The 12,229-nt window shown below is 44.1% G+C and overlaps 1 protein-coding gene across 3 annotated transcripts; it reads left to right on the forward strand.

Annotated features, from left to right (window-relative positions):
- Positions 1-3,040: 3,040 nt before the first annotated feature.
- Positions 3,041-4,757, forward strand: LOC106575974 (protein S100-A1). Of its 3 annotated transcripts, none has more exons than XM_014152748.2 (3): positions 3,041-3,179; positions 4,006-4,165; positions 4,358-4,757. In XM_014152748.2, exons 2-3 carry the CDS (start codon positions 4,025-4,027, stop codon positions 4,520-4,522), a joined length of 306 nt encoding a protein of 101 aa, XP_014008223.1. In that variant the 5' UTR covers positions 3,041-3,179; positions 4,006-4,024; the 3' UTR covers positions 4,523-4,757. The 3 variants fall into 3 exon arrangements, with proteins under 3 accessions (XP_014008223.1, XP_014008229.1, XP_014008234.1); XM_014152754.2 differs by having other exon boundaries at positions 3,177-3,255; XM_014152759.2 differs by lacking the exon at positions 3,041-3,179 and adding an exon at positions 3,206-3,230.
- Positions 4,758-12,229: the final 7,472 nt, after the last annotated feature.

A 12,229-nucleotide genomic window follows, 5' to 3' on the forward strand; every position in this document is an offset into this window, starting at 1 on the left:
CAGCATGACAATGCCACCAGCCATACTGTTCGTTCTGTGCATGATTTCCTGCAAGACAGGAATGTCAGTGTTCTGCCATGGCCAGCGAAGAGCCCGGATCTCAATCCCATTGAGCACGTCTGGGACCTGTTGGATCGGAGGGTGAGGGCTAGGGCCATTCCCCCCAGAAATGTCCGGGAACTTGCAGGTGCCTTGGTGGAAGAGTGGCGTAACATCGCAAATCTGGTGCAGATCTGGTGCAGTCCATGAGAAGGAGATGCACTGCAGTACTTAATGCAGCTGGTGGCCACACCAGATTCTGACAGTTACTTTTGATTTTGACCCCCCTTCGTTAAGAGACACATTATTCCATTTCTGTTAGTCACATGTCTGTGGAACTTGTTCAGTTTATGTCTCAGTTGTTGAATCTTGTTATGTTCATACAAATATTTACACGTTAAAACTTCCCTGGGCTAGGTGGGACGCTAGTCAACAGCCAGTGGAATCGCGTGGCGCGAAATACAAATACCTCAAAAATGCTATAACTTCAATTTCTCAAACATATGACTATTTTACACCATTTTAAAGACAAGACTCTCGTTAATCTAACCACATTGTCCGATTTCAAAAAGGCTTTACAGCGAAAGCAAAACATTAGATTATGTCAGGAGAGTACCCTGCCAAAAATAATCACACAGCCATTTTCAAAGCAAGCATATATGTCACAAAAACCAAAACCACAGCTAAATGCAGCACTAACCTTTGATGATCTTCATCAGATGACACTCCTAGGACATTATGTTATACAATACATGCATGTTTTTTCAATCAAGTTCATATTTATATGAAAAACCAGCTTCTAACATTAGCATGTGATGTTCAGAACTAGCATACCCACCGAAAACTTCCGGTGAATTTACTAAATTACTCATGATTAACGTTCACAAAATACATAACAATTATTTTAAGAATTATAGATACAGAACTCCTTTATGCAATCGCGGTGTCAGATTTTAAAATAGCTTTTTGGCAAAAGCACATTTTGCAATATTCTGAGTACATAGCCCGGCCATCACGGCTAGCTAATTTGACACCCACCAAGTTTGGCCCTCACCAAACTCAGATTTACAATAAGACAAATTGGATTACCTTTGCTGTTCTTCGTCAGAATGCACTCCCAGGACTTCTACTTCAACAACAAATGTTGTTTTGGTTCCAAATAATCCATAGTTATATCCAAATAGCTCCGCTTTATTCGTGCGTTCAAGTCACTATCCGAAGGGTGACGCCCGAGCGCATTTCGTGACAAAAAAAATCAAAATATTCCATTACCGTACTTCGAAGCATGTGAAACGCTGTTTAAAATCAATTTTTATGCTATTCCAACCGGGCGACGTTGTATTCATTCAAAGGCTGAAAGAAAAAAATTGAGAATTCTCATGAACGCGCATCTCCAGTGTCACTGTTCCCAGCCTGACCACTCACAAAATCTCCTGCTGTTCTTCGCCCAGAGACAGGAGACACGTCATTCCACTTTCTGGCGTCTTCTGAGAGCCAATGGAAGCCTTAGAAAATGTCACGTTACAGCAGAGATGCTGTATTTTCGATAGAGATGCAACAGAAGGAGAACAAATTGTCAGACAGGGCACTTACTGTATGGAATCTTCTCAGGTTTTGGCCTGCCATATGAGTTCTGTTATACTCACAGACACCATTCAAACAGTTTTAGAAACTTTAGAGTGTTTTCTATCCAAATCTACTAATTATATGTATATCCTCATTTCTGGGCAAGAGTAGTAACCAGTTTAAATCGGGTACGTTTTTTTATCCGGCCGTGCAAATACTGCCCCCTAGCCCCAACAGGTTTTAAGTTTGCTGAAAATTAATGCAGCTGACAGTGAGAGGACGTTTCTTTTTTTGCTGAGTTTACTTACTACTTTTTAGCTACTTTGCAACTACTTAGCATGTTAGCTAACCCTTCCCCTAAATAACCCTTTGAACTTAACCCTAACCACTAGCCCGGCTAATGTTAGCCAGTTAGCTAATGTTAGCCACCTAGCTAGAATTTGTAAAATATCATATGTTTTGCAAATTTGAAACATGAATCAAATCAAATTTTATTGGATGCATACACATACACTGAACAAAAATATAAACATGTAAATTCCCAGAAATGTTCCATTCGCACAATAAAGGTTATTTCTCTCAAATTTTGTGCACAAATTTGATTACATCCCTGTTTCTGAGCATTTCTCCTTTGCCAAGATAATCCATCCACCTGACAGGTGTGGCATATTAAGAACCTGATTAAACAACATGATCATTACACAGGTGCACCTTGTGCTGGGGACAATAAAAGGCCACTTTAAAATGTGCAGTTTTGTCACACAACACAATGCCACAGATGTCTCAAGCATTGAGGGAGTGTGCAATTGGCATGCTGGATGCAGGAATGTCCACCAGAGCTGTTGCCATATAATTTAATGTTTATTTCTCTACCATAAGCTGCCTCCAACATCGTTTTAGAGAATTTGGAAATATGTCCAACCGTCTCACAACGGCATGTAACCATGCCAGCCCAGGATCTCCACATTCGGCTTCTTCACCTGTGGGATCGTCTGAGAGGGGGGTTGCTGTCTGCAATAAAGCCATTTTGTGGGGAAAAACTGATTCTGATTGGCTGGGCCTGGCTCCCCAGTGAGTGGGCCTGGCTGCCAACCCATGGCTGCACCTCTGCCCAGTCATGTGAAATCCATAGATTAGGGCCAAATGAATTTATTTCAATTGACTGAATTCCTTATATGAACTGTAACTCAGTAAAATCTTTGAAATTGTTGCATGCAGATGATAGTGCGGGTGTAGCAAAATGCTTGTCATATAGTACGTTTTGCAAATTCGTAACATATTGTACATTTTTCAAATTCGAAACATATAATACGAATTATAATTCGTAATATATCATACGAAATGGGGATGGACATCGACAATTTAATACATAACGTTACCATACACTAAATGGAGTGCCTCGGATTTACATAAATAATAATACGAAATGCTCTGAGACCAGGCTCTCAGACATCGTCTCTTGGAAACAGGCTAAAACACACAATCAGATGGGCGTTCCCTGCTCTCTTTAAATTCTCGTAGCTCTTGCGCAGTACGATACTTCCCCACCCTGTTTTCCAGCGGCTCTCAGTTCGGTAAGTAACAGTTTTTCGCTTATTCTATACCTTAGCGTCCATCGTAACGGAGTAGGTTATCTACTGTAATAAACAGGTCTCAAATAACTTTAATAACTGTTTTGGGTTTATAAAGTGTGCCTAGCTAATGATCTGTCTCGTCAATGGCAAACTTGTAGGCTTAAATGTTTGTAGGCTTAAATCTTTGCTTGCTTTGATTCAGAAATCAGTTATTCTATGGTTTGTTATGCAGTTTGATGGGCCATACTATTTACTGATTGACATAATGTAGTATATCTATAGGCTAACCTTTTCAAGTTTCATTGAAGCAATGTTTTTGTTTTTAGAACTCTTTGGCCTACAAACGTTTTTCTCAGCGGGTTCAAGTCATTTTATAGGCATTATTACTAACCAATTTTCAACAGCCTGATCTTCTTTACACTGAACTGTTGCAAAACCAGAGGTTAAAGGACAGTCTACACAGCTAGAGATGTTGGATGTTCCCAAAGAAAAGGTGTAGGCAATACAAGAAAGAGGGGTCGACAGTAGAGGGAATGTGTGATAAGGAATGGAACTCTACAGCAGCCAAGGAATGTGATTACAGAGCCAAAGGCCAACTCCTATCCTCTCTGAAAGTGCATTGTGTGTTTGTCTTAAAGACTAATTGTGGGGTAGGCTATATTATCTGTCTAATAGAGATAAGAAGTAGTGACTCAATGGAACTGGCCTGAGTTGGGTTTGAACCAGCAGCCTGGCTGTTGCAGGATCTCCAGTGTGTAAGTGAACTTAGATACAGGGACTACAGTAGTACACCCACCCTAAATTACATAATCTCTCCCCTCCTCAGTGTGTCAATATCTGCAGCCATGCCGTCTGAGTTGGAGCGTTCCATGGAGTCCCTGATCATGGTGTTCCATCGCTATGCTGAAAAGGATGGTGACGGCAACACACTGAGCAAGAAGGAGCTGAAAGAACTCATGCAGACAGAACTGGCCAGCTTCCTGAAGGTAACACTGACATCCCTTTCTCTCTCTTATGTCCCTCAACACTTTCTCTCTGTTGCTCATCTCACGCTCTTTCCCTCTCATTCTGATTTCTCTCTCACTTTATTAGAATAAAGAGTATCCAAAGTCAATCTACCCCCCTCCCCTCCTCCCATCTCTCTCTTACTCATTCTCTTCATCTCCTCCATCTCTCAGTCCCAGAAGGACCCAGCTGCCATAGACACGATCATGAAGGATCTGGACCAGAATGGTGATGGGAAGGTGAACTTTGAGGAGTTTGTCTCTCTGGTGGTGGGCCTCTCCATCGCCTGTGAACAGATCTACCAGCTCTACACCCAGAAGGCTTCTGCCAAGAAGTGAAGGAAGACAGGACAAGGAGAAGCAGAGATGGCTGTTTTTCTATGTGTCATTTTTATAAATGTCTTACTGTCGTGAATTAACTGTGGCTTTCCCACTCTCTCTGTTTGTCACATTTGTCTGACGTGTGTCTGTCTGTTGTATTTGGCCTGTAATTTGTCCTGTAAGTGTAAGACAGTACCAGTCACTTCTTCCTAGTTCAGTATTGACACAACTTCTTAATAAACCTTAGAACAAAGCCTGTCTAGTTCCTATGCTAAAACTGCAAACTGATTAAATCAACGTTGTTTCAATGTAATCTGTTAACCTATTGTGATGTGGAAAATACATTGGCTTTGCAAAAAGTCCTTGGGGGTGACATTCCAACCACAGGATTATGTCATCATGTTAACCAATTATATAAATATGTTGAATGTATTACTTTGCAATAATGTCAGCTCTTCAACATTATATCAACTATAAGAAAATACACTAGGATGGGCAGCACGTCCTGGATGGAGAGTTTAATTATATACAGCTATCACTTTGGGCACCCATTCAGGGTTCTAACCAAGCCCTGCTGAGTTTGTCACTGACTATTACCAATGTGCTATCTTGAACATGATTGTTGGGAAATCTCCACTAAATAGATTCACGGATGCTATGTAAGTCATTCCAAAGGGTAGATTTAACAGAGCAAATGAAATGTAACCATACTTTATCAATCATATATCAATGATGCTATTTGATTATATTGAATTGGGAAGTCATCAACAGCTGTTGTTTAAATTCAGCCCAGGATTCTACTAAAAATAGACAATACATATAGGCCTAGGGTTTTAAAATGGAATCTACAAGATAATAAATATGTTGGATTCACCTCTCCATTTCAACCAAAAATCTAAGTTAAAGAATAGGACTAAATCAAACTATTTAAAACACATTTAAAGTTTGATTTGATTTAGTCCTATTCTTTAACTTAGATTTTTGGTTGAAATGGAGACGTGAATCCAACACATTAATTTGAAGACAAACTAGAATTGAAGCCAGACTCAGTGGCACAGATGGAACTATCCAAGCAGAAGATGCATCTCCCTCAAACGTTAATATTTGGTTGCGTTGACAAAAAAGCACAATTCAATATCACTTTTGCAATACAGTAAATAGCCTACTAACTTGTCAACAAGATAACAAATGATATGTTGGATTCACGTCTCCATCTCAACCATAAATACAAGTTAAAGAATAGGATTAAGGCTGTGTCTCAGATGAAACTATCCAAGCAGTAGTTACATGTCCTTTAAATGTTAATATTTGGTTGCGTTGTTAACCAAAACAATTCACTATTACTTTTTTAATACAGTAAATAGACTAAAGTTAAGGCTTTCTTACAAACTAATGTATATAAATGCAATGTAACAGTTTTTATTCAACTTGAGTATTAACATACACATCCATTTCCACATTTTGAGTTTACAGTAACAAATGTTTTCTTATGTAATCATAGAAAGCATGCATGTTCAAGAGCACGCAAAGATCGCCAGAGTGTGGAGACTTTCACAATTGCTATAATAATCTGAGCAGAATCTCGAATGGCATTGATAATTTGCACCATGTACTTTAATGTAATCTCAACTGTAATCCAGGTCATTTGGTTGTGCTATTAGATTAGACACAGTGATAACACATTCAATTGTTGTATAAATAAACAAAATATCTGACATTGTATTCCCATTTCAACTTTGTTGTGCTTTTAAATGGTTGAAAGCGCAATAATAACACATTTAGCTGACAACCAAAAATCAAATAGATTTCCAAGTGAATTTGTTTGTGATATTAATGGTTGAAAGCATAGTGATAACACATTGGAAATTCAACTTCAAACACATACAGTGCAGTTATGCCCTCAGTAAGGCAATAAATCAGGCAAAACGACAGTACAGAGACAAAGTGCAGTCGCGATTCAACGGCTCAGACACGAGACGTATGTGGCAGGGACTCCAGATAATCCCGGATTACAAAGGAAAAACCAGCCACGTCGCGGACGCTGACGTCTTGCTCCCAGACAAGCTAAACACCTTATTCACCTTCTTTGATGATAACACAGTGTCACCATTGTTTCTGTACCCAAGAAAGCAAAGGTAACTGAACTAAATGACTATCGCCCTGCAGCACTCACTTCTATCATCATGAATTGCTTTGAGAGGCTAATGAAGGATCATATCACCTCCACATTACCTGACACCCAAGACCCACTTCAATTTGCACACCGCCCCAATAGATCTACAGACGATGCAATCGCCATTGCACTCACTGCACATTGCCCTATCCCATCTGGACAAGAGGAATACCTATCTAAGAATGACGAAAAATGGCGCCAGAAGAAATGGCAGCAGTTTTATGGGCTCCTAACCAACTGTGCTATTATGAGTTTTTATCGTTATTTGTAACTTATTTTGTACATAATGTTTCTGCCACAGTATCTTAATGCAAAAAAAATTGCTTCTGGATATCAGGACAGCGATCACTCACCTCGGATTACACAAAGATTTTTTCTTCAACAAGCAAGACGCACAGGATGTACTTCAAACACCCGACATCAGCCCCGTCATTGGCAAGAGAAAGAGCTGCAGGTATAGAGTACACAGAGCAGGGTGCCTGGTAAGGATCCGCAGACGGCGAGTGGGAAAGCTGCCGTTACCGTCAGTATTACTTTCTAACGTACAATCATTGCCTGCATCCGTTATGGGTCCGTGGTCAAACGATCACCCCTCATCACTGTCAAACGCTCCCTAAAACACTTCTGCGAGCAGGCCTTTCTAATCGACCTGGCCCTGGGTATCCTGGAAGGATATTGACCTCATCCCGTCAGGAGAGGATGGTTGTTCTTTAAAAGTAATTTCCTCATCTAAAATAAGCCTTTCAAATGTAGAACTATGAACAGATATAGCCCTTGGTTCACTCCAGACCTGACTGCCCTCGACCAACACAAAAACTTCCTGTGGTGGACTGCAGTAGCATCAAATAGTCCCCGCAATATGCAACTTTTCAGGGAAGTCAGGAGCCAATACATGCAGTCAGTTAGGAAAGCAAAGGCTAGCTTTTTCAAAGATACATTTGCATCCTATAGCTCTAACTCCAAAAAGTTCGGGACACTGTAAAGTCCATGGAGAATAAGAGCAACTCCTCCCAGCTGCCCACTGCACCGAGGCTAGGAAACACTGTCACCACCGATAAATCCACGATAATCGAGAATTTCAATAAGCATTTATCTACGGCTTGCCATGCTTTCCTTCTGGCTACCCCAACCCCGGCCAACAGCTCCGCACTCCCCGTAGCTACTTGCCAAAACCTCCCCAGCTTCTCCTTCACCCAAATCCAGATAGCAGATGTTCTGAAAGAGCTGCAAAACCTGGACCCATACAAATCAGCTGGGCTGGACAATCTGGACCCTCTCGTTCTATAATTATCCGCCGCCATTGTTGCAACACCTGTTACCAGTCTGTTCAACCTCTCTTTTGTATCGTCCGAGATCCCTAAAGATTGGAAAGCTGCCACGGTCATCCCCCTCTTCAAAAGGGGTGACACTCTAGACCCAAACTGTTACAGACCTATATCCATCCTGCCTTGCCTTTCTAAAGTCTTGAAAGCCAAGTTAATAAACAGATCACTGACCATTTCGAATCCCACCGTACCTTCTCCGCTGTGCAATCCGGTTTCTGAGCTGGTCACGGGTGCACCTCAGCCACGCTCAAGGTACTAAATGATATCATAACCGCCATCGATAAAAGACAGTACTGTGCAGCCGTCTTCATCGACCTGGCCAAGGCTTTCGACTCTGTCATTCACTGTATTCTTATCGGCAGACTCAACAGCCTTGGTTTCTCAAATGACTGCCTCTCCTGGTTCACCAACTACTTCTCAGATAGAGTTCAGTGTGTCAAATCGGAGGGCCTGTTGTCCGGACCTCTGGCAGTCTCTATGGGGTTACCACAGGGTTCAATTCTCGGGCTGACTCTTTTCTCTGTATATATCAATGATGTCACTCTTGCTGCGGGTGATTCCCTGATCCATCTCTATGCAGACGACACCATTCTGTATACATCTGGCCCTTCTTTGGACACTGTTAACAAACCTCCAAACGAGCTTCAATGCCATACAACACTCCTTCCGTGGCCTCTAACTGCTCTTAAATGCTAGTAAAACTAAATGCATACTCTTCAACCGATTGCTGCCAGCACCTGCCCGCCCAACTAGCATCACTACTCTGGACGGTTCTGACTTAGAATATGTGGACAACTACAAATACCTAGGTGTCAGGCTAGACCGTAAACTCTCCTTCCAGACTCACATCAAACATCTCCAATCCAAAATTAAATATAGAATCGGCTTCCTATTTCACAACAAAGCCTTCTTCACTCACACCGCCAAACATACCCTCGTAAAACTGACTATCCTACCGATCCTTGACTTCGGCGATGTCATTTACAAAATAGCCTCCAACACTCTACTCAGCAAACTGGATGCAGTCTATCACAGTGCCATCCGTTTTGTCACCAAAGCCCCATATACCACCCACCACTGCAACCTGTATGCTCTCGTCGGCTGGCCCTCGCAACATATTCGTCACCAGACCCACTGGCTCCAGGTCATCTATAAGTCTTTGCTAGGTAAAGCTCCGCCTTATCTCAGCTCATTGGTCACGATAACAACACCCATCCGTAGCACGTGCTCCAGCAGATATATCTCACTGGTCATCCCCAAAGCCAGTCATCCCCTCCTTTGGCTGCCTTTCCTTCCAGTTCTCTGCTGCCAATGACTGGAACGAATTGCAAAAATCGCTGAAGTTGGAGACTTATCTCCCTCACTAACTTTAAACATCAGCTATCTGAGCAGCTAATCGATTGCTGCAGCTGTACACACTGTACACACTGTAAATAGCCCACCCAATCTACCTACTTCATCCACATATTGTTTTTATTAACTTTTTTGCTCTTTTGCACACCAGTATTTCTACTTGCACATCTATCACTCCAGTGTTAATTTGCTAAATTGTAATTACTTCGCTACTATGACCTATTTATTGCCTTACCGCCTCACGCCATTTGCACACACTGTATATAGACTTTTTTTGTATTGTGTTATTGACTGTATGTTTGTTTATTCAATGTGTAACTCTGTGTTTGTGTCGCACTGCTTTGCTTTATCTTGGCCAGGTCGCAGTTGTAAATGAGAACTTGTTCTCAACTGGCCTACCTGGTTAAATAAAGGTGAAATAAAAAAATTATTTAAAAAAATCCTGTCGGGCTGTATCACAGCCTGGTATGGCAACTGGACCGCCTGCAACCGCAGGGCTCTCTAGAGGGTGGTGCGGTCTGCCCAATGCATCACCGGGGGCACAATGCCTGCCCTCCAGGACACCTACAACACCCGATGTCAAAGGAAGGCCAAAAATGTCATCAAGGACATCAACCACCTGAGCCACGGCCTGTTCATCACGCTATCATCCAGAAGACAAGGTCAGTACAGGTGCATCAAAGCTGGGACCGAGAAACTGAAACTTAGTCACTGAAGTCACTGAACTTAGTCACTGTCACTAGCCGGCCTCCACCCAGTACCCTGCCCTTAGTCACTGTCACTAGCCGGCTACCACCCGGTTACTCAACCCTGCACCTTAGAGGCTGCTGCCCTATGTACATGGAATCACTGGTCACATTAATAATGGAACACTGTTCACTTTAATATTTACATACTGTTTTACTCATTTCATATGTATTGCTCATCGTAATATTTATTTCCTAATTCCATTATTTTACTTTGAGATTTGTGTGTATTGTTGTGAATTGAAAAATACTACTGCTGTCATAATTACAGCCGTGTTGAGACCAAACTGCAGCAGGTGAAATGTAGATACTCATCTTTTTAATATATAAGAGCAAAGTATCCACGGGAAAAACCAATAAACAAAAACGACTAACAGGCTACGTACATACCAAAGACTAGCAGTGTTAGCACAAGCACCCACAACCCCAAGTGACAAACATACTCCTAATTATATGACTCCCAATCAGGAACAACGATAACCAGCTGTCCCTGATTGGGAGCCACACAGACCCACATAGAAATACAACACCCAGAACACACATACATACTCTGCCACGTCCTGACCAAAACTACACAACAACACCCTCTGCTGGTCAGGACGTGACAGTACCCCCCCTAAAGGTGCACACCCAGAATGCACCTAAAAAAAGAAACCACAAAATCCCCCAAAATCACAACAAAAACAAATACCCCCTAAACAATAAGGGAGGAGAGGGAGGGTGGCTGCCGTCAACGACGGCACTGTGCTACACCCTCCCTCCCCAACCCACCTATCCTGGAGGTGGCTCTGGTTCCGGCCTCCTGCCCTTCAGGTTGTAGGCAAACTCATTGGGGTCCGGGTCGTAGACAGACTCAATCCGTTGTGGATCGTGGGCAGGTTCCTTCATTTCCACGCTGTAGGCAGACTCATTCAATACACAGTTAGTCACATTCAGTTCTGAGTCGCAGGTAGACTCCTTCGGTTCCGGGTCGCAGACAGACTCACCCGGTTCTGGGTCATAGGCAGACTCCCTCGGTTCCGGGTCGCAAGCAGACCCCCTCGGTTCCGGGTCGCAGGCAGACCCCCTCGGTTCCGGGTCGCAGGCAGACCCCTTCGGTTCCGGGTCACATGCAGACCCCCTTCGGTTCCGGGTCACAGGCAGACCTCCTTGGTTCCGGGTTACAGGCAGGCTCCCTCGGTTCCGGGTCACAGGCAGACCCCTTTGGTTCCGGGTCGCAGGCAGACCCCCTTGGTTCCGGGTTACAGGCAGGCTCCCTCGGTTCCGGGTCACAGGCAGACCCCTTTGGTTCCGGGTCGCAGGCAGTCTCCCTCGGTTCCGGACTAGACACTGTTGCCAGATACTCTAGACTGCACACTGGTGCCGGATACTCTGGACTGCACACTGGTGCCGGATACTCTGGACTGCACACTGGTGCCGGATACTCTGGACTGCACACTGGTGCCGGATACTCTGGACTGCACACTGGTGCCGGGCTCTTGAGGCTGGGCCGACGCACTGGAAGCCCGGTGCGTGGGGCTGGTAGAGGTGGTACCAGGCTGAAGACACGCACCCTAGGGCTAGTGCGAGGAGCGGGAACATGCTGAATAGGACTAGGCCGACTCATGGGAAGCTTGGTCCGGGTTGCTGGTACTGGTCGTGCCAGACTGGAGGAACTCACTTCCGGGATAGCACGAGAGGCGGGAACCGGAAAGACTGGGCCATGGAGGCGCACAGGTGGCTGTGACCGCACCGCCTGCACAACCCGTCCTGGCTGGATGGAACTAACAGCCCTGTACGAGCGAGGTGCTGGTACAGGGCGAACTGGGCTGTGCAGGGGCCTGATGGTTGTCGTGCGTAGAGCGGGAGTAGGGTAGCCTGGTCCTAGGAGGCGTATCGGCGACCAGACGCGCTGCGCAGGCATCCTCCTACCAGGCTGGATGCCCACTCTAGCACGGCATCTGCGAGGGGCTGGAATGGTGCGCACCGGACTGTGCGTGCGTATGGGCGAGATAGTGCGCACCTCAGCGAAACAGCGAAACACTGCGCCCTACACTCCATACGCTCCTCCATGTACTCAAGGGTAGCTGGCTTATGGCTCTTCCTAGGCCTAGCCAAACTACCCGTGTGCCCCCCCCCCCCAATTTTT

The sequence above is a fragment of the Salmo salar genome, chromosome ssa02, assembly GCF_905237065.1.
Source record: "Salmo salar chromosome ssa02, Ssal_v3.1, whole genome shotgun sequence".
In the NCBI taxonomy this organism is placed as follows: domain Eukaryota; kingdom Metazoa; phylum Chordata; class Actinopteri; order Salmoniformes; family Salmonidae; genus Salmo; species Salmo salar.

Excerpts from the sequence above, each read along its gene's own strand:
- LOC106575974 (XM_014152748.2), top strand. The coding sequence starts at position 4,025 with ATGCCGTCTGAGTTGGAGCGTTCCATGGAGTCCCTGATCATGGTGTTC. Across the intron at positions 4,166-4,357 it reads AACTGGCCAGCTTCCTGAAG|TCCCAGAAGGACCCAGCTGC; the intron begins GTAACACTGACA and ends TCCATCTCTCAG.